Source organism: Falco punctatus (assembly GCF_963210335.1).
Source record: "Falco punctatus genome assembly, chromosome: 2".
In the NCBI taxonomy this organism is placed as follows: Eukaryota; Metazoa; Chordata; class Aves; order Falconiformes; family Falconidae; genus Falco; species Falco punctatus.
This window is the reverse complement of record NC_137581.1, coordinates 46,005,951-46,028,239: the sequence shown is the minus strand read 5'-3', so window position 1 is coordinate 46,028,239 and position 22,289 is coordinate 46,005,951. Positions and strand designations below refer to the sequence as shown.

General features: G+C 34.8%; 1 protein-coding gene across 22 annotated transcripts in view; it reads left to right on the top strand.

Moving 5' to 3' along the window:
- Positions 1-22,289, top strand: part of MYCBP2 (MYC binding protein 2) — a 202,020-nt gene that overhangs the window by 102,681 nt on the left and 77,050 nt on the right. For 16 of the 22 annotated variants that reach the window (XM_080374363.1, XM_080374373.1, XM_080374366.1 and 13 more), the window contains 14 exons: positions 292-513; positions 2,183-2,374; positions 3,542-3,748; positions 4,524-4,655; positions 5,628-5,806; positions 8,716-8,858; positions 9,670-9,770; positions 11,193-11,411; positions 12,742-12,967; positions 13,170-13,288; positions 16,264-16,351; positions 20,005-20,057; positions 21,383-21,555; positions 21,888-22,032. In XM_080374363.1, the coding sequence (XP_080230489.1) occupies positions 292-513; positions 2,183-2,374; positions 3,542-3,748; positions 4,524-4,655; positions 5,628-5,806; positions 8,716-8,858; positions 9,670-9,770; positions 11,193-11,411; positions 12,742-12,967; positions 13,170-13,288; positions 16,264-16,351; positions 20,005-20,057; positions 21,383-21,555; positions 21,888-22,032 (2,199 nt within the window). The remainder of the gene's footprint in view (positions 1-291; positions 514-2,182; positions 2,375-3,541; positions 3,749-4,523; positions 4,656-5,627; positions 5,807-8,715; positions 8,859-9,669; positions 9,771-11,192; positions 11,412-12,741; positions 12,968-13,169; positions 13,289-16,263; positions 16,352-20,004; positions 20,058-21,382; positions 21,556-21,887; positions 22,033-22,289) is intronic. The other 6 variants (XM_080374375.1, XM_080374371.1, XM_080374365.1 and 3 more) reach the window with 1 other exon arrangement.

Sequence of the window (22,289 nt, the reverse complement as noted above, 5' to 3'; positions counted from 1 at the left end):
TGCTTTGTCTTCCAAGGGTGCCATAATTTCAAAACTAAATTTAAATGGGTTTATTATTTTAAAACATACCAACCAACTCATTTTAATTACTCCAGTTTGAAAGATCTAAATGGAAGCTCATGAGAGAAAATAATGTAAAATTCACAGGAAAGCTAACAATATATGAAATTCTTTCTCTAAACTATTTTTATAATTGCTATAAAACTGGAAATTTCCTCTCAAAAGCAGTTTCTCCCTCATTTACTTTGAATGAATGGTGCCAATTCTATTAATTTCTTTCTATGTTTTTAGGACATTCAAGAAGCAAACTTCAAAACCTCCAGTAGCCGGCTTCTTGCTGCTGTTATGTCAGCTCTCTGCCATACATCAGTAAAACTGACCTCTATCTTTCCAATTGCTTATGATGGAGAGGCGTTGTTGCGATCAATGGTTAAACAAGTCAGCACTGAGAATGACTCTGCTCTGGCCCATCGTTTTCCTCTTTTGGTTGCACACATGGAAAAACTTAGTCAGGTTAGGATGTATTCTAAAAAATTAACAATGTGTTTGTTTTACTTTGCAACAAAAACCACTCCATGTAAGTTCAAGTTTTAGCTTTATAAGGATGTAGCTGAATTTGCCTGAGTGTTTTCTTTCTAGGACACTTGTTTCAGAAACTTACTGTTTTGTCCAGTTTTCATCTTTTGGTCTGAAATATTCCAATTATCTCTTTTTCAGACAATGAGCAAAAATTATTCTGATATAGTTTGGAATATTAAATCTGCAGAAATATAGTTTGGAGTTGTCTTCCATTGCATAGTGTTTTCTGGAACAGTCTTTCGCTTTTCCACATGATCACAAGAATGAACATGTGCATAGATTCAGTGTTTTGAGCAAGAGTCAACACAGTTTTGGTAATAAAAAGTCACGTCTCAAGCTGGAGTTTTTAAAGGACTCAACACGCAGTGGACAAGGGAAGCCCAGTTCATATAGTTCTATCAAAGGCTGCTAGACAATTTTGTATTCAAGGGCTCCCAAATGCTGTATTTTTGCAGTTCTGTTATTCCAGAATATATTTACGGGAATTAAAAAGGTAAAGATGATAAACAAAGATATAGGACTACTAAATAGTATTCTTCACTTTAGAAGACGAGAGGTAGGATCTTATGAAATTATGAATCATGCATGAAAGGTAAATACAGGATAATTGTTGAGTCTTGCAATACCAAAAGTTTTGAGCCACCAGAGACTTTAGCAAAAGGTAAGTTCTTCGTAAAATACACAGCTAAGTTGTGGAACATATTCCCGTAGGCCATTATTATATTAAAAGTTTTCACAGACTTAGAAAGTACCTGCACAAATTAATGAAGAAGAAAATCACCAAAAGCTATTAAATGCAAAGATAATATTTCTGTCTTGGGTACAGTTGCCTCTTTAAAAGTTAAAGGTAGAAAGAGTTCTGTGCATGTACCTGTGCAAGTTTGCTTGACCTGATTGTCTTCCCTGTCTGTTCGCTACTTGGGTGTCTTTGGGAGACGCAGTGTTGAGAGAGACAAACCTTTGACTTCTATCAGTACAGCTGATTTTAATTTTCCTTATTGGAAATGATTTTCAGTATGGATAAAAGTTTTTGAAAAACTTTGGAAGTCACTGCTAGGTAGAAGATACAGCAGATCCCTAAGCTTAGATTTGTTTCATAGTCTTCATTCAGTAAACAACAATTGTTTTTATAAGCATCCCACTACTGGTTTTATCTTACCTATTTGCATAGAAGATTCTCTTTGCCAATATCAAAGCCAAAAAGCTTCTGAGTTTCTTTTTAGACAATGGGGAAGACAATGATATGAAGAATTCCATAGGTAGCTGTATATGTGTTGTATTCTAGTGTATGCTTATAGATAGTATGGCAAAGAGGGCTGTAAGAAAAGCTCTCTCCTGAAGAGGACACTTATATCTTTCCAATGCAATAAGAAAAGGTTGAGACCGCCTCATTCTGAAAGTTTAAGAGTATTAATCTTTTTTTTGACAAAGGACTACATACTGTGATAGCTTTGAGAATTATTTTTTTTTTACTCTTTAGACATTTCTTATTAAGAAGTCACAGGCTTTTTAGTTACATAGTGCTTATAATATGTGAAAATCCGTGTGGTTTTTTTTTAAAGTAAGAGCAATATCATTTGTCATTTTTCTCTTCATAATGCAGAGTGAAGAAAATGTTTCAGGGATGACAAGCTTTCGGGAAGTTCTGGAAAAGATGTTGGTCATTGTTGTTTTACCAGTACGGAACAGCCTTAGAAGAGAGAATGAACTTTTCTCTTCACATCTGGTTTCTAATACTTGTGGGTTGCTTGCTAGTATTGTGAGTGAGCTTACAGCATCAGCATTAGGATCTGAGGTAAAGCTTCTATAAAATCATTAGTAGAAGACTTTCAGAACAAGTATATTATGAATGTGTGATTCAGGCTGTGGTAAGAATTTGATAGGTGTGCAGATGTTTCACAGATGGTGGAATTCTCAGTTCTTGGTAGCTTTCAGATATTTAACATAAATTTTAAAGCCTGTACTTGGTGTACTAAGGAAGTACTGGTGATAATTAGCTACTGCATTATAACTGCAGAATACTGCAGATTGTTTATAAAACAGCAAATTTTTTAAGTTCTTCTCTTTTTACATGCATATCTCTGCATGTATACACTCAAAATATATTTTGTTCAGTACTCACTAGAGCCAGTGCCACATACCTGAGCATCTTTGTTCCCTTCATGGTATCATGGGTGCCTCAAGTTCTAATCCTATCTGCTTTTAATTATGGGTCAGAATTTATAATGTGTTTTGTTTATGCATTGTGTCTTCCTCCTTTATATACAAGATACTCCTTACACGTATCTTCCTTTATATATTCAATATTATGTATTATGCATATTATATTTGTCTATATCATTAGACTTTTTCCAGTTTATTTGCTTTGTATTCAAAATTGAGAGTGGTACTGATTTCAACTTCTTAAAATCCAGAGATTTATAATTACAAACGGAAGTTCCCTTTCATGAGGCTATAAAGTCATTAAATGATGGAATCTTATTTGATTTTATTAAAGGGATGTCACTGTCTCTGTACAGTCAGCAGACTTTTCACAGAAAGAACCAAGCCTTTGATAACATCTTGATTAAAGATGTATTTACTATTATATACGATCTGTATATGTCCTCTCTTAATATTGACCTAAGGCAAAAATACCCACCTTTTCTTGAAGCACAGTTAAGCTGTATTTTGTGCTAATTCATCCTGTAAAATATATTTTTAAATACTTGAAAAAAATAAGAATCAGATTCCTAATTACTCCTAGTTAATTTCCAATTACCATAAATTATATTTTATTTTTTCTTTTTAGTTGATATTGAATAGAAGCTGCAGTAGTGCCATCTTTTGTGTTTCATCAGTTGACTTTTAAAATTTGCCTAGTTGAAAATCTGGTTATTTAATTCACTTCAGTTTGCTTTATTAGAGTTGTCTAGCGTTTAGTGATTCATTTTTTCTGGTGCTTGTATTTCATTTTCTACAGGTTGATGGGCTGAACTCTCTCCATTCTGTCAAATCCACTCCAAACCGATTCACTAAAACAAGTCAGGGAAGAAGCTGGAATACTGGGAATGGATCCCCTGATGCAATATGTTTCTCTGTTGACAAACCTGGTGTAGTTGTAGTAGGATTTTCTGTTTATGGTGGAGGAGGAATTCATGAGTACGAGTTGGAGGTATTAGTTGATGATGTAAGTGCTGCATTTGAAAAAACATATTTGACCAAAAGTAACCTCAGAGTTCTTTATAATATGTTTTACAAAGTAATATTGTAATATTCTTATACGGTCTGGGCTACTAGTTAAACGGTGCACTGGTAGTAGGGGGGTTTGTGCTTCTGATGGTGATTTTTATGGTATTGCAAACTACATACCATATTCAGTGATGTCCTTACTTTGGCTGTGGTCTTGAAATCTTACTTTATTAAAAATAATATTTCAAGTATAGTGGGCTTTTCACTTCCTGGAGCTAAATTTTAATTAGTACTAGTTATCTTTTTTCAGACTGTGAAGGAAAATAAGAAATAAAGGACACAAAGTTAAAATGTTTTAAACCAAAACTTAAAGAAAGGGGTGGCCTACCAGCATGCTCAGACTGTAGGTACAAATGTTTCATGTATTGTTGTAGTCCCTTAGAAGAAGCATAAAACTGTATTGTGTACTTGTAATGAAGAAAAACCTGTTCTTTTACACCCGGTTGTCCACTTCGACTGTTCTAATCTCTTGTACAGGACAAGCATAGGTGGCTATGGGAAATCAACCTCTCTGCTCAGTAATTGCCTTTTTAGCAGAAAGGCTTCACTGTTGACTCCTGAACCGGTTTTCCAGCCTTTTTTTTTTTTTTTTTTTTTTGGTAATGCTGTGTATAATAATTTATGCAGGGAAACATAACTTGCACAATTGCATGAATGAATGTCATGTATTTACATTATAAATGTATTTAGATGACTTTGTTTCTTTGAATCAGAGTGATCATACTGGAGATTCAACTCATTCTCATAGATGGACATCTTTAGAGTTGGTTAAAGGAACTTACACCACAGATGATTCTCCCAGTGACATAGCTGAAATCAGACTTGACAAAATTGTGCCACTGAAGGTAAATAAAAGATGTATGCATCTGTAGGTTTCATATGACTTTAGATAATAAAATCAGAATGTTCAATGTAAATTGGTTTGTGTACATATTTGCAACTAGATGTTTACATGTTTGCTTTATAAAGTCCCAATGCAACCCTGTAACTGAAAAGTTCAAACCCTGGCAGCAAAAAGAAATTAAATCTTAATTTTTATAATAGCGTAAGGTAAATTGTAATTGCTTAGTAATTTCAGAACATTCTTGAATGTGGAACTTTTGCATGCAATTTGGTAGCTGATTTCATTGGGTACCTGGTTACTCTTCAAGTACTTAGTAATATTTTCCATAAGTTATGTTCCATATTTTGAGAACACAGAACAGCTTTGACTTTTGTTAAATGCTGGATCTTTTTCATTTAGTTTAATTTGTGGAGTGCTTTGAAGGACTTTCCAGGCTCTCCAGTATTAAGATAAAATCATAGAATCATAGAATGATTTGGATTCAAAGGGGCCTTAAAGATCACCTGGTTCCAACCCCCCTGCCATGGACAGGACACCTTCCACCAGACCAGGTTGCTCAGAGCCCCATCCAGCCTGGCCTTGAGCATTGCCAGGATGGGGCATCCACAGCTTCTCCAGACAGTCTGTGCCAGTGTCTCACCACCCTCACAGCAAAAAATTTCTTTCTAATATCTAATCTGAATCTACCCAATTTCAGTTTAAAACCGCTACCTCTTCTATCACTACAGGCCCTACTACAAAGTGTCCTCATCTTTCTTATAAGGCCCCTTTAGGTATTGTAAGGTTACTATAAGGTCTCCCTGGAGCCCTTTCTTCTTCATGCTGAACAGCTCCAACTCTCTCAGCCTGTCTTCATAGGAGAGGTGCTCCAGCCCTCTGATCATCTTCGTATATAATAGCTTTCATAATACTGTGAACCTTAACTTATATACTTGTTTTCTACTGTGTACTATATTTGGCTCTTGTTTTTAAGGAAAATGTGAAATACGCAGTTCGTTTGAGGAATTATGGAAGCCGGACTGCCAATGGAGATGGAGGAATGACCACAGTTCAGTGTCCAGATGGTGTAACGTTTACATTTAGTACATGTAGTCTGAGCAGTAATGGCACAAACCAAACACGAGGACAAATTCCACAGATTCTTTATTACAGGTTTGTGTGTTGTCATGATCCATTTCTAAGAAAAAACAGTAAAACCATTGTATTGCTATTATACCACATCTATTTTTGAGAAGTAACAGAAATAAATATATCTGGAGTGTGTTTGAGGAAAGAGCCTCTTTAACAGTATTACTCTGTTCTTCCAGTGTAGTTTCAGACTTCAGTTATTTAGTGAACACACCAGTTGTACTGGTGCCTCTTCCAGTCTTGTTTTAGGTTCTCTTTTTTTTTGACTTGGCAACTAATTTGATGGTTGACCTCTTTTACAAGGTCTGTTGTCTGTTGCTTTAAAGCTGTAATATGGGGGACTGGTAAGATGCACTACTTCAATCCCTTTTTTTTTTCTTTAACTTAAGAGACTTTTGAGACACTGCTCACTGGAATGCTTATCTTTCTGACTTCATTCTGTTCCTTCCTCTGTTGCTGGAAAGGATTGCATTATGTAGCAAAACAAAGTCTGTTTCTATAGGAACTGTATTCTCTCTTCTGTAGAGTTCAAAGGTATAAAAAGAGAAATTGCAACTGCCTGAAGAAAATGAACTGAAACATCTGACTGTCCTGCAGGGAAGCTTTATTTTAGCCTTTCAGGATGATAGTAGGAATACACTTAAGGTTATGCTTTTGCAGAAGGCATTGATTTAATTTTTGAGGTACTTGCCCTGATATGTATGAAGACATGGTTTTTCAAAAAGTGTCAGCACCTGACTATATGAATTACTACCATAGTCTGTATAACAAATAAATGTGTCGTGCCTTTTACTCGGTTCTCAATTTCTGTCGTAAAAGGCCAATCAACAGGAGGTCAAAGGAATAAAAGGAGCAAGGAATAGTAATTTACTTCAATATTTAATTATGTGTGAGGTGTACCTACCTACTAAAAGATGAGGAGGATAAAATAAGTAGCGCTACAAGTGACATATTTTGGACTAACAATCACAAGAACATGTTGCTCTTAAGAAAGTTTTGAAGGAGCTAAAATACAAAGAAATAAAGTTGCCAGCAAAATTATAGTAACAGTATATTTTAATGTAGAGTAATTCTGAACTCTTTTAAAACATGACATTAGATGTTCTCAGAGACTCACAAATCCAGCTTGTCAGTAATGACAGAAATTGCTTATTAAAGAATGGAAATACAGTGGTGCACATCATGATACTTTCGTTGATTTAGTCTCCTGGAATCTTGGACATCTGTGTTTAGGCAATTCCTCCAGCATTTGGAGGAATCTTATTTTGAAGTATCATAATTATGAAGTATATTACATAAGAAACAGGAAAGAAGACAAAGACAATATTTATTCCTTGTCCTGGATTTTCCACTTTTACATAAGCAAAAGTAGGAATAAAGAAGAAATAACCATTTCTTTGATTTCAGAAAAGCTAAGGACATAAAACCAGTAAAAGGAAGCTTCAAGGCATTTTAACTTAAGTTAGCATATGGCAAAGTGCTGTCTTCTGATCAGAGCAATCTTTGGGTTTTTTTGTTTCAGCTGTGATAAAATTCTAGGAAGCTTTTGAAGAACTGTAATGTCACAACTCAGAACTATTACAGGATAAATTAAGTTTTGTTTGGAAAATTTGAAGACTGCTGCCTGTAATCACAATGTCTGTTGAAGTCTGCTTGGACAACACAAACTTAAATGTTATCTGATGGATGGCTAGTTACAGACTTAGCTTGAGGATTCCCAGTTTAATAATGACTCGAGGTTTTGATTTGTCTACAGCAAAGGAACAAATGTTCAGTGAACTATTATAGAACAGAACTCGTAAGGTTCACATTCGATTTTGTTTGAAGGATGGGCAAATACAAATAAAATTGTTGCTTATGCAAATGCCAGGAAAGGTCATACCAAAAGTAATATGTTAATGTACTTCTGATAAAGGCAGAAATGCTGTGGAAGGTTTTATTGGAAAAGTACCCAGTTGGAATCAAACCCACTGTCAGTCACTAATAAAATAAAATTAAAAATGCTTGAGGCTGACAGCAAAACTACTGTTCTAGGAGGACACATTGACAAAAAAAAAAACACCCACCAAATCAACATTTTTTTGAAAGAGTGGTTAAGTCAAGTCATAGAGAAGGCTAGGTATCCTCGTTGCACACTGAACTGCTCCAAGTAAAGTTTTTGAGCATTCTCAGGTGCCAGGCCTGGAATCTTAATGTTCTCAAATAATATTTTGAAAAATCAAGTCTTTTTGGACAAACATAAGATAGCTGAAAGAGAATGGGAAGTTTTTACATGTTGATTAAGTGATTTTTGTTGTCTATGCCAAGGCTTGACCACTGTCATTTTGAGGGCTTTAAATTATCATTCAGCTGCTTTGAAAAAGTGAATCAAACCAAATCTTTTATATACCTTATTTGACATAGTTTGATGCATAATGTTGTTTAAGAGAACCTAGTTTTCATACAGGGTGGATTTCAAGGAAAAAACTATTTTTTAAGGGTAGCCATCAAATTGTATTTCAAAACCAAAATTAATCTTTAGAATAGGAAGGGAGAATCTTTTTCCCCTGTTTTACAATATTGCAGAAATATCCACTGAGTTTTACTCATTTTTGTGATGCATTTAGTATTATTCTGTTTTTATCAAGATAGATGGTTGGGCTTGGAAGAGCATAGCTATTAATACATTTTTGTGGTTTGAAAGGCATCTAGTCAAAAGAAACATTTCAGAAAAATGCTTTTCATATTTTCTGCCAAATAAAAATAAAATTATTGCAAAGGGCTAACACTGAGGCATTGCCTCCAAAATATCCTCTGTGGTTTCTTTGATTGTTTCCTTTATTGTTTTATCATAAATTAATAATTTATTCTGTGCCAAAAGTCAGTCAGTCATGTTCTTTTTTTAATATAATTTTGTATTTTGTGAACTTACTTTAACTTAATCCACCATCCAGGAGTGAGTATGATGGAGATCTGCAATCACAGCTTTTGAACAAAGCTAATGAAGAAGATAAAAATTGTAGCAGGGCTCTTTCTGTCGTGAGTGCTGTTGTACGGGCAGCCAAAGACCTGTTGCACAGGGCTCTTGCTGTAGATGGTAAGGCTTTTGAAAATTGACTTTAAAAATTCACTTCTCAAAACTTCTTTCCTTGATAGCAAGAGATAATAGTAGAACATCAGTAATAGAAAAATTGTGATATTTCTCTTTTGCTTTCCAAAGAGTACTCTTCTAATCTTTCATTCCTGTAGGTATCAAACTGTGAGTAACTTTCTAAGTCATTGGAGTTGTACTTGAGGTATTGTAGGCAGATATCTTGTATAAATTTGCTCATCAATTTAGTAGGTATCGTACTAAAGCTGGTAAGATTCTTTATTTCTAAAAAATACACGGTGGTAGGTCAGTTCCAAAATTTATTGCACATTTTGCACAGTGATGATCAGGAAGACTGGTGAATGTAAAATGCAGTTAAAAGGACTTAAACATCCATTTGTGAGAAATGTAAACATTAGCCTTAAAACTGAATGGTTTTAAGCTACCATCTTCATATCTAGAATATTACATAGTGCTGTAGAAATTGATTTGGAGGGCCAGGAGGAGTTTGTTTTGCTGGCTTTTGTAGCATAGAAAGTATGAACACAACTTCACAATTTGGCAAAGAATGTAATAAAATTATGCTCTAAGAGGAGGAAATTTTTTAACAGAGATCTGTATATAATGGCTTGTTTATCTTGGTTGAACTTTGCGGGTTTAGAATTTGACAATATTTAGATAATGAAAATAATGTGAAGTAAAACCTAGTGTAGAAACTAGAAGTTTAACTTGTAAGAAGCAAACTAGAAAAATAAGATGTGTTTTGAACTATGGTACATTTATTAATAATACCTGTATTGTATTTATCTTTGTTTAGCTGAAGACATTCCAGAACTACTCAGCTCTTCCAGTCTGTTTTCAATGCTGCTTCCCCTCATAATAGCCTACATAGGACCAGTAGCAGCAGCTATTCCCAAGGTATGCTCCTCAACAGAAATTATTGAAGAAATTTAAGAGTGTTATACATTAAAAGGTTTACTTTGGAAATGTAAACATCTTGATTTCTTAAGTTTTTGTGAATATAATGGTTTGTATTTGACCATGTGACTCATTATGAATTTTCCAAGAGTCAGGAATTTTAAAAACAAATCACCTTTTCAAAATGCCTGTTTTCTTTTTAACTTACATTGAAGACATTATGAAAAAAATACCTTAAAGAAGCAGAGAGAAAGATCATAGAATCTTAAAATGGTTTGGGTTGGAAGGGGCGTTAAAGATCACCTAGTTCCAACCCCCTGCATGGACAGGACACCTTCCACCAGACCAGGTTGCTCAAAGCCCCATCCAGCCTGGCCTTGAGCACTGCCAGGGATGGGGCATCCACAGCTTCTCTGGGCAGCCTGTGCCAGTGTCTCACCACCCTCACAGTATGAAAGACTTTAACAGTAGGAAAAGACAATAAGTTAGAATACTCTTCATTTCAGAGTCATTGATGAATATTAGTTGGAAGAATTTTTAAAAGATATTACGTAAATTCTACTTTTACAGTGAAAATCCAAAGCAGCGGTACCTGCTCATTAAATTAAGATTATTTATAGCAAATTTAGAGATGGGAAGATGTCAGCTGTAAATAAAAATAATCTTACTTTTCAGTCACATAGCATTCTTCCATGTCCCTGGGTTGAAACACTCTTGAAATTGGTTATTAGATTTACAAATGTCATTAATCCTTCACTAGTAGACACGATTGCCTTTTATTGCTTTGTCATGAACAATGAACATGAACAGGTTAAACTCTTTTCTGTCTTCTCATTAAAGTGGGGAGGAAAGACATCTGGCCACTAAAAATCTAGCAGGTTAATTTCATCAAAAATAGTTTCAAATTTTAATTAACTTGTTACTGTGATGAACTGGTGTTTAGAACAAAGTGTTTTACTTTAGAAGTATTCTCCTTGGAAGGTGTCAAAAATTACAGAGATAAGTGCGATGCTTAACACTAAATGCATTAAAATATATTAAATATTTGAAAAAACAGTGTTGTTATAGAACAAAATATAACTGGACTAGGACTTCAGTATGGTATTTGCTTTCTGTCAACTCATGCATATTTGTAAATATTACAGCTTTTTAGTAGGAGCTGGTTTAGTGAAAGTATCTTGCAGTTGTGTACAGATCTTTGTTTCAGCTTTGACAAGTCTGCAAGATAAGTGTTTGAGATGAATGTAGTGGTTCTTTTTTTATCAAGATTGTGTAGATGCAGAATTGGAAAGTGACTGGATGAATTGTAGTAGTGATATTCTGAAAACATCCAAACCATCTCTGTAGAGAAATGTAAGTTTGTGAGTATTGTTTTCACTCAGTCATAGGTAATACTTTATTGCGTGTGGTGTTATGTTACAGGTTGCTGTTGAGGTCTTTGGCCTAGTACAACAGTTACTTCCTTCTGTGGCAGTTCTGAATCAGAAATATGCCCCTCCAGCTTTTAACCCAAATCAGTCTACAGACAGCACCACTGGAAACCAACCGGAGCAAGGGCTTTCAGCTTGTACTACCTCCAATCACTATGCTGTTGTAGAAAGTGAGCATCCCTATAAACCTGCCTGTGTTACGCACTATAAGGTAAGCACCGTTTCTAAGTGCATACGCAGTTTCTTCAAAGCTTTTGACACAGGGCTTTCGTTTCGTTAACATTTACTGTCTGAAAAATTGTTGCATTGGGTGATAATTCCTAAATTTGCTCTGTCATAGATTTTCCTACTGTGACTCGCAGTTTCTCTGCTTGAACTGTCTTGGTTGTAGAAGTTGGAAGTCTTTATCCATACATTTTCTAATCAGATCTCAGACTTTCTTACCTAATGCTAAAGCAATGTTTTGTAAAAATACCAAATGCCAATTTTAGTCAAATTAATATGCATTATAGTAAAGATGTCCCTATGGTGGCTGTCGCTGTCTGACAATTTAAATTCTTCATTAATTACTTCCACTTGGGGCATTATTTAACATTGCAGAAGTCTCTGAAGTCCTCTTTAACTGGGTTAAATCACTCTGCATGGGATTCATTCTGCCTTACATGCATGACTATTACAATAAAACTACATTTTCCTCTATGTCAATAAAGGGTGTTTTTTCTAGTTCAGTAAAGGACTGAGGTATAAATTACATGCCTGAGAGATAAATCTCATGTTACAGTTCTTGAAATAGTGAGTTCTGCAGTTGTGTTGATTCCATGACTGTAAATACAGAGGCTGCAAACCTGGAATTGAGTAAGAGCTGGAGGAGGTCATTAATTGTTATTCTACTATTCTGCTTGCTTGTCCTGTGAGGCAGCAAGACATCCACGGCAGAAAATGTAGTTGTTATATGATCTTCCTGATGCAGTGATGCTAATTGTTGTTCTAAACGTTTATGGAGCTCATCTGAAGACTTAAACTTAGTTGCTACTGCATTTGATTTTCTGTAGCTATATGCTGTCATACTGCAGGCCATGTTCACAAGTGTGATTCAGCTGCTGTGTACTTTTCTAGGATTGCCCAAAAGAAATATTGAATATGTTTTTTGAAGTTTGCATTCAAAAACGTATTTGAGAGCTACATGTTTATAGTAGTTTGTGGTTGTTTTGTTTAATGATCCTGTGCAGAGTTCTTAAAAACAATCACGAATAGTATCGTAAGTGCAAATACTTAATCTGAACAGAAGTTATAATACATGATTGTAATTCAGTAAGGCATTTCAGGTATATCTGAATTTCAAAGAATAAATCAGGTTAATGTTAATCAAAAGCATGTCAAAACAACTGTACAGAATTACATAACTGAATCACTTTCTTAGTCTAAAGAGTTAAAACTAAATGGAAATGAAAAAATGTAAAAAACAACCACCCCCCAAGCCCACTTATCCCCTCCCCCTGCCCCCAAAACTTGTACATAATTAGGCTATTGTTTTGTTGTAGGTGACTTTTCCTGAATGTGTCAGGTGGATAACAATAGAGTTTGACATTCAGTGTGGCACTGCTCAATCAGAGGATGTTCTTCGTTTACTAATTCCTGTCAGAATTGCACAGAGTCTGGGATTTGGACCAAAGCATGCTTCTGTTCATGAAAACCTTAATTCATGGATAGAATTGAAAAAATTCTCTGGATCTTCAGGATGGCCCACCATGGTATTAGTATTGCCAGGTAATAAATAGATACTGCAGTAATTTCTAGTAATTTGATATTAGGTTTCTCGTTTCAAGTGGTGATCTGTGTGTTAATCATGGTTTTACTTTACATTTAAAGCCTGGGTTTCATATATGGTCATGTAGAAAAAACATACAAAAAGAGGAGAAATATTAGTATCTTTATAACGTATTTTATGTATCCTTTTACTTCCTATAAGGAAATGAAGCTCTTTTTTCTCTGGAGACTGCATCAGACTATGTGAAGGATGAAAAGGCTTGTTTTTATGGTTTCAAATGTTATGCAATTGGATATGAATTTAGTCCGGGATCTGATGAGGTAAGGAAAAAGTGAAATGGCTAAAATTGCTGCACCTATTAATTGTCTTTTGTAAGGCCAGGGTTTTTTAGTGAAAATATTTGCATTTCCACTTCTGACTAAATAACATTAGCAAAATACTTCTAAATTAATTTCATACTATTTGTTTGGAATTCTTTGAATATTGTTGGAGTGGCTTTTTGTATGGTTTGGAATTTTTAATAACTCTGACAGTCTGCAAATACGTACCATGATCTTTGTCTAGTATGTCAGTGGGATATTAAATTTCCTAAAATTCTGACCTAGTTTTCCATCAGAAATCCAAAGGATTGGGCGTTTCAGATATACAGTGATTAGTGTTCTGCTGTCAGTGCCAATTATGGGATGAAACTTACATTATTTTTCCAGTGTTCACCCATACCAGAACTTTCAGACTCCCTGGAAATGCTGTGCTCAGTTAGGCTACCTGAGATTTTGCACAGCGGTCACCTCATCTTGCCTTTAAGGTTGAGTCACTTCCACCGCTGTTTCCTTGCTGCAAAGGGAAGATAAAATTTCTTCATGTCCTTGAGCCAATGCTTTATTTTGTCTTTTTAAGAGATTACTGAAAATAGTTAATGTGCTTTATAATAATTCCAGAAAAATGGCCCTTCCCTGATCTTGGGAGTCTTTGGGCCTATTGCTTCATGTGAACTTCACAAGGTTTGCTTTACACCAAAACCTTCCAGAAGATTTACCTGATCTTATTCCTGGATTCTGCTCAAGCTAAATAATGTCTTCAGGTTTTCAGAACATGAGATTGTTTGGAATTCCAAACATGCCAGATAAGAAAACATACCATAAGATTATTAGCTATGATAGTCTCATTGGCTTGCTGCAAATCAGATTTATAAATCCTATAGATAATCTAACTAGTTTGTGTTTGAGTAATAATAATGATTTTTGCTTAAGCAGAAAAAAAGATGCAGATTTGTGTATGTCATGAATTTTTTAGAAGCAGTGGCAAACAAAGCTGCTGGCATGCTTTTAACACTCCATGCTGAAACTTGCTAGCCAATGTTAACTGTATCATCTAAGGAAAAGTTGCAAATAGTTGTTTTCAAACATACATTTTTATAGACTGAACACTCTAATTTAAATTCTAGAAATAGAAAATCAAGTTTTTCAGTGTTTAAGCTACCATGCATCTCAGGACTAAAGCATCTATAAGTAACTTTACGTAACTGGACGCACAATGTAAGTTTCTCCTTCTTTTGGGAACTTTGTGATTACAATTTTCTGAAGTGTTACCAGTGGTAGAAAAAGAAGCCTATGTTCTAGTGACCACTGTTTTCTCTAGCTTAAAGTAACAAAGTATCAGTCAGACCTAACTCAAGTCAGTGGGATTAATTTTTGCACCATCTGATTCTTTCTCCTCCTAAAGGACAAGCTTCTGGTACCATTACATAACTATAGTACATCGAATGACATTTCATTGTTAGGGAAGTCTTTGCAAAAACTGACATGTCGTTGAGTGTGAGCAAGTGCATCAAAGGAATCGGCTGTAGTTGAACTATTAATTTAAACCTAGGATTTTTGCAAAAATTGTAGATTTATGCTTTGATAAATGAAAAGGAAGACTTTTTGCTGGTCAATATTGAATCTACAAATATATATGCAAAATCTGCCTTTTGCATAAAGGGTGTTCACATAAGCAGAGACCTTGCAGTGAGTGGATCAACGTTTCAGATCTTTATTTGCTTTCTATTTCATAACCTGCTGTTTTGAGTCCTAAAGATGCAGTTTATCAAGGATTTAGTCTAAAATGCATTTTGGAGATTTTTTTGGTCTGCTTGGGAGTCTGGAGAATACAAGGCAAGTCTAGGGTTACTGATTTTGAAGACTCTTTCCAAAAGGATTTTTTAATCTACTTTTTATATTGCTGCTTTCTCTAAGTCTGCAAGAAGATCCATCAGATGGAGGTTTCCATCTCCCCTGCTGGTTTTTGGTGGTGGGTCGGTGGGGGTTTTTTCTTCCATGAGAGGTATTTGTCAGAGGTGTACTGAATCACTCATGCATTTCTTTAAAATTTAAAATTGGTGTTAGTGTCACTATCTTTTTTGTGAGCAGTTAAAGAGTTTGTGCCTGCATGTAGCTGAGACAAGTTGAAGGGAAACTCAGATACATTTCTTTATGTTTTAAAAAGTAGCAGCAGCCTTCTTAGCCGTACTAGTCTCCCCCCATTCCTTGCATCAAACCTCCTTCCCTCCATGTATTTGAAACCCATGTGCATGGTCTGTTCTTTTTTTCTTGTGAACAAGGTTGAAAGGTACTGATTGAGAAGCTCTCATGTTTTCAGTGACAAGTCTAGGGGGAGGCAGGGAGTCTTCTCATTCCCTAGAACAGCAGTGTTAATTGGAAGAAATGTTACCAGTGCAAACAGAAGGGAGAAACTGCCAAGGGTGTCACCCAGGATCTATAATGGAGAAAGGGAAATAATGGAATCTTTTTCCCGTCCTTGCCTTTCAACTAGAGAAGGGGAAGAGGAAAAAAGTTATGAACAGTACTACCTTTAAACAAGGTGGCAAGGTGAGCTTCTGTGGAATGTATATATGTACAGCATAGAAGATGCATTGCTTTGCAATCTGTATATGTATTGGTAAGGTGGTTTTTTGGGGTTTGGGTTTGTTTTTTTTTTTATTAGGAAGTTTCCTTTCTTTTTAACATTACAGACAAAAGACAATTATCATCTTCAGATGTTTTTACTAGGCTACCAGAAGCATGGTAACCCATTTATTAATACTCTTACCTAGTTGAAATTGTTCCAGAATTTTTGGTATGCTAGCCCATGTCACAGCAAAACATGACAATAGATGTATGGCAAGAAGTGTTTCACAGAAACTTGAAATGGAACATAAAATTAGTATCTTTTAGGATAAAGCAGTGTCAGGGAAAAATACTCATTGTCCTATTTTCTGAGACACTATTTTTGTTTCTAAATTGGTTTCAATTTTAAGGGTATTATTCAGCTGGAGAAAGAACTGGCAAATTTAGGAGGATCATGTGCAGCAGCTTTGATGAAGAAAGATCTAGCTCTTCCTATTGGTAAGTCCTACTCAAAGAACATACTTTGTTATTTCATCATTTGAGGTTTTCTGAATTAATGCTATCTTTAAATCTTAATGTTGCTCTTAGAGATAATCACACCAAACTGATTCTTAAAACTGAATTAATCAAACAAGATAATAAAGTAGTGAAGTTTTCTGCCTACACTGTTCCCTTCATGTGTGTATGGGGGGAAGGAAATGTGGTCATTTAAATCTGAATGAACTCACCCCGTCCACAGGTAGTGTATCAGTGTATGAGCTATGTCCTACAGTTTCCTCGGGGTACTTCACAAATGTGCAGGTATCTTATTTGTGTTTCTCTTTCACTGTTTCTTCTCCCTGCATTCCACACCTTTCTGAATGAAAAATACCTGCAGCTTTGAATTGCGAAATGTAAAATTAGTTGTTCAAAATTGAAAATGACCATTATGTATGTAGACCTTATACCCTAAAATATCTACTGTAGGGTTTGGAGTTTTTTACAATTGCAAAAATAGCTACATACTTTTAGAGCAGATGAAGTACATAAAAGTTTACAGTAACCCAAATGCAATTTAAAATGTTGCAATTTATAATGTAAGGAAAACTATGAGTTTATGAAAATTAATGGATATGGAGATTGAATTAGAACTTCTAATGATGCAACCATGTTCTGTGTAATAGAATTTCTCCTAATTAACATTAGTGTATAGGAAAAACAGACTTATAATATATAATAGGATATCTTTTTGATCATTTTAATTTAGGAGCAAAAATGAGAGCTCAAATATTGTTAATGAGACTGGAAATGTGTATTAATGAGCAGGAGGGCATTGAATAGTGTGCAGTTATAACCACAAAACCTAATTTGGAATTTTTAACCTGGTATTTTGCTTGAGTATTGGATGTTCAAATTTCTTACTTTGTTTTAAATAGGCACCTCAATTGCACTGGTAGATCTCACTTCTCTCTCAAAAGTACAGGCAATTCTATAGTTTAAATAGTGCCCTCTTATCCTTCAAACAGCCTCATTAAATCCTTAGTTGTATTGACTTCCCTAGCACTCATTTATCCTGTTGTTGTCCTATGCAAAAAAAAAAAAAAAAGCTAACATTGAAAGCTTCTAACTTAATTTCCTAGGTTTTCTAATATTTTCTACTTCTCCATAATTTTTTTTTTGTTTTGTTCTAATTTTGAATGTCTAAACAAGAAGGGAGAGTAGGTGGTACATAGACCAGCTTTAAATGCTTTCAGAGAGAAGGAATTTGAAATAAAACATGCTTTTATGTTACGTATGCAGTCTCAGCCACCTATAAAAGTGGTTGTCTATGATCTACAAGAGAGGAGGGATAAGTGCATTGCCTGTAAAGAGGCCTCCTGATTACTGATGTAATTACAATTTAATCAGCTCACTCTTTACCTAACACCAACTTAAGGACTTTAGCCAAGTCTGTTAGTGTTGCTGACAATACTACAATGCAAATTACATACCTTTGTATTATTTCTCTACAAGATCACTGGACCCTGTGATAAACAAAATAAACAAAACTGATGAAGTATACGCAGCAGTGGTAGTTACTTGTGAATGGAAACTACTGTGCAACCTTTTTAAGATGTTTTCAGTTGTCTGTAATTTTGCTCTAAGTGTTTTGCTTGGTGTCTCAGAAAAACACTATGGCAGAAAAAGAGGTTAAAATGGGGTTTTCTAGAGCAACATTTAAATGTCTTAGTATTAGACTGGTAGTTTTTTTCTTTTTCTGTGTTCTAAATTATGTATCTTCTACCTTTTGCTGCAAGTGAAATAGTGTTTTTAAAAATACTGTATTAGTGCCATTGCTCACCGACAGAGCAGTGTTGTATTTGTGGAATGGAGTGTCATTTAAGAAAAACCTATATAATCATATAAAAGACTGTCTTGTAATGCATACATACAGGAAAGCCCTTTTTGTTAGACTTCCCATACTTTATAATTTCTACAATTTTACCTCTGTTTTGTGTGTGGATGTATAGGCTAAACGAAGTAACCTAAAAGGCTTACTCCACAAAGTAATTAGCAACTTAACTTACAATTCCTGAACTTTGGGATTTAGAAGTTAGGCATCTATATCTAAGGTAGTAGCTCTAACCTTCTATTAGAGTTAATTTAGATATCCTCAGAGGATGGTTCATGTCATCCTTAGATGAAGATGTAAGAAAAATTAAATTAATCACCCAAAGGAGGAGCCTGTTTCTCCTTCATTTATTTTAAAGGTATCTTTCAAGTCTGTATCTATACCTAAGTCTGAGCTCATTTCATGCTTCGCTGCCCAAAACTAGGTAAAGTAATCCTGTTCCATTTCCCGGAAACTAAGTGTTCTTAAAACCTGGTAATTTTAATGAAGACAATAAGAATCTTCATGAACTTTCTCTCAGTGAAAATAGGATGATTGAACTGACTTCAAATCAGTTTTTACTGGTATCCTTGTAGGACCCTTCCATCTTCAGCTTTATTTGCATGATTTATCTTGATGTATTGACTTTAAGGAGGTTGTCCTTCACAAAGACGTACTTGGCTTTTTAGTAATTGCTGTAAGTGGCTATATTCTTTATACAAGTAACCAAATACCTGTCAAGTATTCCTCCAGAACCATTAGGGAAAAAAGTGTTTTGAAAGAACATTAAGAAGGTCTAGCATCCTCGCTCTAGAGGAAGATGAACTAGACAGTGATTCCTTCCTGTATTAGGAAAACTTTATCTTTGAGATACACGCAAATACTATTTGAGTTCCCGTGTTCAAAAGGTCACAATTCCTCCTTGCCAGTTCTCCAAGACTTTAAGATACTTCTTCCCAAGAGAGAGATCTGGTCTGTGACAAAGAATTAACTTATACAGCAATGTGGAATTGATTGATGTTTTTAACATTGTTACTTACTTGTTTGATTTGATAGAAGTTATTTCTGAGAGCAGATTTTTTATATGTCTTTATTTCTTTGGATTTTAAAAATGCCTTAGGACTTCATTCTTCTCACTTCTCTTTCTCTCTTCTGACTAGTAGAATTGCCTGACATGTTTTTGAGAGAAGGTAGAAATATGGTAACCTTACCTGTTTTACTTTTCTGTTAAAAGACTGTGTTTGGCAATTCTGGTCACCCTGGAAATCGGAATTTTTTGAGTTGTATTTGTAAGAAAGGAATATTGTGTAATAGAATGTATTCAAGTTTTATGTTTTAGGGGGAATGGTAATTTGCAAAATTGTGCAGAGTTTATCAGGTTTTTGAATACTGGTACTAGGGTAGTAAGCTCTTGAAAGGGAGCAGCTGGTGCATACTCACAAGTACTGCTTCCCAGAAACCATCTTGACCTCCCAAAATGTTTTTCTGAAAATACCTAGTCACATCCAAAGATTTGCCATACATACTGTCTTGGAGATAAGAAAAGTACCAAATTTTGTTTTGTATAATGGATATTGTTTATTTGCTTGTGCACTGAACTACACTATACTGCATGTTTACTACGTTACTTGAGAATACTAATCTTTCAACTGCTGGTTAAACAATATTACACATCATCATGCAAACCTAAATTTTGTTAATATACAAAGCTTCACTAAACAGAATTGAATTTCACATTCTATAATATGTAGATAAATCTTAATACTATTGTTATGAGAAATATATGATTATATTTTTACAGCAGGTAATGAATTTGAAGAAGATCTTGAGATACTTGAAGAGGCTGCCTTACAGGTATACTGTGGCTTTTTATCCATATCAGCGTACTTAAGCACATAATTGCATTTCAACTTTTTGACTGCTACAGAAGAAAATCACGTGTAAGGTTTTTATAGTAGAAGGGAATCCGGCTTGTTATAAAACAGTTTAAGAAAGTATTGTGGAAGTTTAGTATTTATATTATATCTTCTAATACTAAATCTTATTAAAAATGCATAAAATATCACATAGAAGGTTAGATGACCAAGTATAATTCAAAATATCTGTTTGGCTTAAGTTGTACTATTCAGCAAATTTTAAAAGTTACCAAAATTAACCCTTCACATGTCTTTGTAATTGCAGAAATAAAATAATCTTTTCAGTTGAGCACTAACATTTATCAAGCCCTAAATAATATGATTGCAGTTGTTCTGGTTTGATGGTGCTATGTTGTTTGTTGTGATGGTAGCTAATGATGGTCAGTAAGTCCCTATTTATAGCCCCTAGCTGATGATGAACAGTAGAAAAATTTTCAATGTTCTTTCTCTTTCCTAATTATCTTAAGGGCAACTGTTTTGAAATTCAGTTGTCACAGTACTTGCTGAAAAAACTCATCAGTGCTACAGTATGACACCAATGCATAGGTCTTAGGTGACAGAACAGTAAACAGAAACCGTCTAGGAGGAATCAGATGTTCCTTGGAAGAAATATTTTTTCAGCAATCTGTTCTTGGACCCACTGTGTTCTAATTCAAAATGTGAGCTAGGAGTGTGCATGCAAGTCATGGATTCCCCTTTGCTTTTAGTCCTGTCTGTTCAGTGGTTTATGCATCTTTCCATCTTCCTTCCTTGCAAAGAAGGGATTTCTTTTACTTTGTCTCACCCCAAAAATATCTTTCTTAAGAGATCTGCCTTTCTACAAGTTGTACCTCTAGCCTTTTATTTTCTTTTGGAACATGCTCATTGATCACATTTTCAGAATGGATTTTCAGATTTTTCAATTTTTCAGAATTTTAAGAATGCATTTTCTTTCTTCTGTCAGCAGTTTAGAATACTCCAACATGAAAGTCCGTGTTACCTTATTCTTTCCTCCAGAAATTCTCCCTCAACTCAAGCTCATTTAATTTCTTTTGACATACATTGTTGTTTTATAGACTGAGCTGACTTTTTCTTAAACTTTAATCAAAGTAAAGTTTATCCAGTTTTTATTCCGTTTATTCTCCTCCATGAATGGTTTTCAGTACCCAAACTGCCTATACCAATTGTGTCATGTCATGGGAAAGTGTCTGCATGTAAGATACTGAAAAGCACTTTTATGTCTCCAACCTTTCACCCCCACCTCAACCTCTGCCAAAAAAAAAGGTCTGCAAATCTCACTCCGGCATTCTTGGGAAAGGCTTGGCACTGTCTCACTCACCAACCATTTTGGAAGCTCTTGAAGGAAATCTTCCACTGCAGGTACAGAGCAATGAGCAGTCATTTCTGGAGGATTTCATTGCTTGTGTACCAGGATCAAGTGGTGGACGACTTGCAAGGTAAAAGTTTGTATGCTGCATGAATAAACCCATTACTTCATAGTTTAAGTTTTGCAGCAAAGTAGAAAATGTTTAGTTATCTGCTAAACTTTAACACCTGTGCGCTGTTGCTTGTCTATACAAATAGCTATAGATCTTTAATAGTTATATCAAATATTAGTTAAATAAAATTACTTGGCCGTATTGTTTCTGTTAATATATTAGTTAAAAGTATTGTGTATTATAGAGCTTCTGCACCCTTTCTTATCTGGAAGTCATGTTTATACAGAGTAAGGATTTATATTTGGGGGGCTATAAAAGATATTAATGGTAGGGTTGTTTTTTTTTGGTAGGTGGCTTCAGCCAGATTCATATGCTGATCCTCAAAAAACATCATTGATTTTGAATAAGGATGACATTCGGTGTGGCTGGCCAACTGTTATTACAGTACAAACAAAAGACCAGTATGGGGATGTTGTTCATGTTCCTAATATGAAGGTAATTATTTGAATCTTGGTTGTTCCTATAATTCGTTGTGTCATCTCTTAGTATTTGTTTTAAATATTCCACAGAATACTCTTGTATTGGACAGAAAGCGGCATTCATAAGTTCAATGTAGTCACACTTTCTTACCTATAAATCCACAAAATTACCAGAATCTGTATTACGCAAACACCATTTCATGCAGTTTATATTTTTTCTGTAATGAGCTACACATGCATAGTTCTGGAAATAACCAGTTGTAGGTGATGTTT